Genomic DNA, 5754 nt, shown 5'->3' on the forward strand with positions numbered 1-5754 from the left:
CGCCGCAGCGACGGAAGGAGTGCGAAGAGAGGGCTTCTGACGCTCCAGCATAGGGTGAGACGCGCTTGAGGAGGCGGTTCACGTACCCTTGGACGCCATCTTCCCCGCGCGTAGTCTGCCTTGGTCGGAACGGCGTCAACAAACTTGGGCCTGGAACCGCTGAGGGTGTTGCAACAGCGGCAGCGTCTAGCAGACTTGGGGCGGGTGGTGTGCCAGCAGGCACGGACGAGCATGGGCCTGCGAGTGCAACCCTCAAAGAGGCCGGGTCCGCTTCCAGTAATTCTGCTAGCGGAAGTCCAGGGGCGTTAAAGGTGGCTTCAACGGGAACAAGGTCTGGTAGCTGGCTGAGCAGCGAGCCGCATGGTGCATCCTGCGTTGCAGCGCCACAGCCAACGCGTGGATTGGGCAAGTCAGGAAGTCCGATTTGTCTGGCACGAGCGTTAGGCCCTGCTCCTCGGCGGTCTTGACGCGCAGCAGACGCACGTAGAAGACACCGTCAGTTGAAACTGACACGTGCTGCTTTTTTATGTACCCCAGGTCCGACGATCGCCCAAAGCAGTGCCACATCAGGCACGCGAGTGCAGCATCCTGGTAGTCGGCTTTCACGCGAGCGTTGCTGTAGACATATTGTGTAAGTGCATGCATGTCCTCCTTTGTACAAAGAGGCGCCTTGTTAACAATACCTCCTTTCTCTCTTTTCAGACAGTGCTTATCTAGAGTTTTACTTTGCTTCAGTAGCTGAAGCTCCGTAGGCACCCTTGGATGAGGATACAGATTAAATAGCCAAATCTTTACATTTCTATAATACGAAACGGCAGTGTTGCGAGCAAGTTTGCCTTTCTTACCTTCCTTAGTAGCCAGATAGAATCCAAAGCGGTCCATTATTGAGGCGAAGCGCTTGCCAGTCGTGTCAGACGCAATGCTAGCCTGCACATACTTTAGGCTTACCATCTCCTCTTCCAGCATACGCTTGAAAGCGCTTACCGCGGTGGTACGCACTTTCTGCGTGTTTGCTCGCACGAACGATGCCAGGCTCATGTCTGCTTCATCTGCTTTCCAACTGTGCACTCCTAGCCACTAAGACTTTTGTGTTGCCTTAGGCTGGCGACTTGCCTAACATAGGATAGTACCTAGAAACCGGAAGTGTTAAAATCTGCCAGCAATGTGCTAACAACTTGACATTTGTATTGACATATTCAAATTTTGTCATTGGTTCCGACAAATATTTGTCGGAAGCTGTCGGAACCGGAGACCTAACGCTAGATTATATGATTGGCGGAAATGTTCAAATAAAGGGCTGTGATTGGTTTAAAAAGTGTTGCTTGCCAATCTCACCAAACTATCGGTCGGAAAGACGTGTATATTCATCCATATCTGCTGCAGTGATTTTTCTATTTTTGGAAGGCGTCCAGTACCTAATAAAAAGGCAAACCGCTGGCAAGTCATACTAAAAACGGAAACGTGAAAATGTATGTATAGCTAGCTTTTCTAATGCTTGAATGCGCATCAAGCAGCAAAACTCATCGCAGTCTCAATGGGGCGTTTGTTCAGCTCCTGGTCGAGCAGCACGTTCTCTATGAGCTCTTGGCTGGTCGTGGTATTGGCGGCTACAACATTCAGCACAAACTCGGTGAAATCCCCTGCTGCAGTCATGTCGATTCGACAGCCTGCAGCCATTTGCGGCGACACAAGACTGCACATTTGCAGAATAGTAAAGTAACCGTGACCCTGGGCAATCGACGTGGGGCGCCTCGTCACCACGTAGCCTTTGTCTACGAAGCCAAAGCTGGAAAACTGCGAGTTGTTCGGGTCCAGAGCGTGTCCAATTGACACCCATACGACCACCTGTCTATCAGTCTCCACGAAGCGTCTGATTACCTGTTTCACGCTAAAGTCCGCAGTAGTCGTCTTGCCAATGAACTCCATTGTGAAGGCCTCCATAATAGTATCGGAGGAAGTCTCGAGTTGCTAAAAACAACAGCAGCAATTACTGTTAGCTTCTTCAAACGAAGTCATTGGGTTCCTTCGTACCTTTGTCGCGTTCTCATAGACCACGCCGCGGTGTTTCTCGCTCCCTTTGAAATGGTTCCACACGGCTGTAGTCACCGCCTCGTACGTAAAGGGTAACACTTTGTTGGCAAACACGTCAAGATACATCCCGCTGGCACCTTCTCGCATCCGCGCATCTCTACAAGGAGAGTCCAGATTCAATAACCCGTTAGTGGCGAACACGGCCTCTAATTCGGCGAAAGCCGTCTCCACACTGGTGAGCAGTGCCTCGTAAGTGTCCTTGTCCACTAAAAAGTCTAAAGTGCACCCCTGGGACGACAGGTCACCAGACACCCCAACCACCTCAGCACAACCAGACACTTGCTGTCGAGCTCGCTTCTGCAGCAATATCTCCATGCTTTTTGCCAGTTTCACCTGGCTCTCGAGTACGAGCTTAAGCCTTGCGTTCTCGCGCTCGGATTTCTCTCGTCGATGTTGCTGACGAGTGGCAATGTCTCTCCAGATGAAGGGCATTCTGGACGATGAAGAAGCAGGTTTTGAACAGGTAGATGTCAAGGCTTGCGATCGAGCTACGGGCGGCGGTTCAGCGCTGCGAATTCCTAGAGTTCGTCGTCGATGGCGCATCGTGTTTAGCTCTCTCTCCATCTGCTCCACTTTGTTTCTCAAGTACGCTAGTTCATGCTTGCGTTCGTCTCGCGCTCGATTTGGATTTACCTTCACACGGCGCTTGCTTTTCGCCAGAGCCGTCGTTGAGCCTTTGGCTGCTCGAGAACTGCGCCGACTCGGTCCTGATACGTCGGAAGCTCCAACATTCGTCACCATCGGTGGCAGAGGAGACGACAATGCTGACGCTGTGGCAGTAGTGGTTGAGGCACTCGAAATCGCTACTGCTGCCATTGGAGTCGAGTCGCTGTCATGCTCCGACGATGATGACAGCGTTCCCAGAAGCAATCGGTCCAGCTCTGCGTCTAGCCAATCATCTCCTTCGTCACCAGAACCGAAGCTTTCCGGAGACGCAGTAGTCAATGAGGTCGCAGGTACTTCAAGCGCCGAGATAGACTGGAGGGCGTCCACGTAGGACAGTGCGGCCTCTAGGGCCTCCACTTCGTCGTCTCCGAACAGCAGCGGCATAGCAGTTCTCGATTTATGTACCGGTATGTTCAAACAGAAAATACAATAATTACAGTTTTGATTCCTTAAAACAATTATTGGACTGCCCCACAGCAATGTTTCCTTCTAACGTTACACTGTATTGACATTCGTTGTAAATTACAACTTGTAAGGGTTTTCATGTTATGAGCACGGTAGCTTCTCTCGATTGGGCTGCAGCGACTGGTCCATCAACATGTTCTCTATGAGCTGCTGGCTGGAGGTGATGGTGGCGAACATAAAACCCAGAACGAACTCGGTGAAAGTTCCCACCGTGGCCAGGTCAAAGGAGCCGGCCTCGGACATTTGCGGTGAAACTAGGCAGCACGTCTGGAACATGGAAAAGTCGTCACAGCCTCGCACACGCTTGCTGATAACGTAGCCCTTCTCACGAAACCCAAAGCTAGCAAAGGGGGACTTCGAATTCTCGAGTGCAGACGCAGTGGACACCCAGACTACTACCTGTCGATCCTCCTCAATGTAGCGCCGCACAACCTGCTTAACGCGGAAATCGGCAGCCAAGTCATTTGCCATGAATTCGATAGCGAACATCTCTGCAACTGTATCGGATGATGACTCAACGTCCTATAACATTGAAGAAAGCTATTAATAGCGATCGCAAGTCTCACAAATCAGCCTCATACCTTGGAAAAGTTTTCGTACAGGTTCCCGCGGTGCTTCTCGCTTCCACGAAAGTGCGTCCACACGGCCTCGGCCGCGGTTTTGAAGTCAAAGGGTAGCATTTTGTTGGTAAAGATATCCACGTACATACCCTCTGGACCTTCACGCATTTGAGCGTTGGTGCACGCTGTTTCCAGATACTTCAGGCCATTAGCAGCGAGCACTTCGTTCACTTCGTGGTACGCAGACTCTGCTCGAGCAAGAAGCATATCATAGGTATCTTTATCGAGAAGAAGGTCCCACGTGGGGCCTTCCACATCGCCGACGGCATCACTTACGACACCATTAAAGCCAGCTAATTGCTGCCGTGTTCGCCTCTGCATCACAGCCTCCATACTTTTAGCCAGCTTTATTTGGCTTTCAAGGACCAGTTTTAGCCGCGCGTTCTCGCGCTCCGCCTGCTCTCGTCGTAGTTGTTGAGTCGATGCCATGTCGCGCCAGACGGGAGGCTTCCCTGCTGTATCCACGATCGATCGCGTTGTGATTGTTGTGTTGGTCGAGTCCTTGTTTTCAATATACTGCTGGCGAAGAGACTGAAGCTGCTCCTCCATTTGCTTGACTTTGTTGCGCAAGTAGGCCAGTTCGTTCTTGCGGTTGTCGCGGGCCCGGTTCGGATTCAACCGAATACGCTTCTTTATCTTTCCGCTGGTAGCTTGCTGAGTACATCCGCGGGAGGATCGGCGAGCGTTTTCACCGCCATTGCCGCTCGCCTGGGTGACAGTGTTAGTAGCAGTGAGATCGCCGCTGTCCGTCGGGCTAGCTTCTTGTGAAGGTGCCACGAGTGTAGAAGGCTCAGTATTCACCCCCGAATTGGTGCCTGGGGAGCCCGACAGTCCAACTTCCAACAGCAGACTTTCCAGCTCTTCATCTGCGATTATTTCACCCACTCTACTCAGCCCTACACTTGCTGTCACAGAAGAAGACTGCAGGGAGGAGACTCTTAAACCGCCCCTTCCATGCGGTATCACTGACCCGTCGTGGGAGAAGTCGTCCACGAAGGAAAGCGCCGCCTCCAGCGCCTCCATCTCGTCGTCGTGCAGCAGCATACTTGCTGGCCGCAAGTTACGGCGGCGTCTCTCGATGCAGAAGGTTTTTTGGTTTCTATGACCTCGTTGATGCAAACCGGCTGGTCATCAAATCACTTTGCATTTTACACAATCCCACGAAGATGGCAAAGAACGCACTGGTTGAACCTCAAGCTGATCAGGGTGCAACGAGATTCGCTGGTGTACACTGTGCACCAGCGTTGTACATGTACACTGTACAGTACCGTTACCGCAACAGAGGGATGCACTTACATAAAATAAGAGGAATTTCCAGAAAACAGTACTTTGTACTGTTTTCTTCCAGTCTGTACAAATAACTCTGGGATATAGCTACCGATCCAGTACATATTTCCAGACAGTTATTGAACAAAAAACCAGTACACTTAAGTTCGCATCTAATAATTTAATTTACAAACCACTTTTCCAACAACATTTACTATTAATTAGTTTATTTCTTACTTATCTTCAGCTCCTTCGACTCTGTTTCTTTATATTAAAAATACACTTTCTTTCCTATAAAAGTATTTACATTTTGTAATTGCAAACCAAATTTTAGCTAGATATTATCTAACTTTGCTTAACAAGTCATGTTTTAGAAGCACTTCGATCGTCCAGTACTGAAATTTCAAAATTGTGATCCAATAACATTTTCAGTTGTTGCCTTGGGGTGTCTATACTAAAATTGTATGAAACAGTGTTTCTTGTTTGCGAGTTATAAGATCTCGATTGCAGCGTCCCAGACTTGGACATTAAAATATTGAATTCTTTAAGTGTATTTGTGTTTTGTGAATTTGTTTTGTGATTTGGAGACTTTCGACCGCAGACGCAAAGGTTTATTTCGAGGAAGGCAAGCACAAAGAGGGCGAAA

The 5754-nt window shown here is 49.8% G+C and overlaps 2 protein-coding genes across 2 annotated transcripts; both read right to left on the bottom strand.

Moving 5' to 3' along the window:
• Window positions 1-1506: 1506 nt before the first annotated feature.
• PITG_21638 (M96 mating-specific protein family) lies at window positions 1507-3141 on the bottom strand (the record flags this gene model as incomplete). Its single annotated transcript, XM_002894711.1, has 4 exons — window positions 1507-1968; window positions 2032-2855; window positions 2945-2978; window positions 3085-3141. The coding sequence occupies 4 exons, from the start codon at window positions 3139-3141 to the stop codon at window positions 1507-1509; spliced, it is 1377 nt and encodes a 458-aa protein (XP_002894757.1).
• Window positions 3142-3303: 162 nt separating this feature from the next.
• On the bottom strand, window positions 3304-4391 carry PITG_21639 (M96 mating-specific protein family; the record flags this gene model as incomplete). Its single annotated transcript, XM_002894712.1, has 2 exons — window positions 3304-3744; window positions 3804-4391. The coding sequence occupies 2 exons, from the start codon at window positions 4389-4391 to the stop codon at window positions 3304-3306; spliced, it is 1029 nt and encodes a 342-aa protein (XP_002894758.1).
• Window positions 4392-5754: the final 1363 nt, after the last annotated feature.

The sequence above is a fragment of the Phytophthora infestans genome, genomic scaffold (genome assembly GCF_000142945.1).
Source record: "Phytophthora infestans T30-4 supercont1.603 genomic scaffold, whole genome shotgun sequence".
In the NCBI taxonomy this organism is placed as follows: domain Eukaryota; phylum Oomycota; class Peronosporomycetes; order Peronosporales; family Peronosporaceae; genus Phytophthora; species Phytophthora infestans.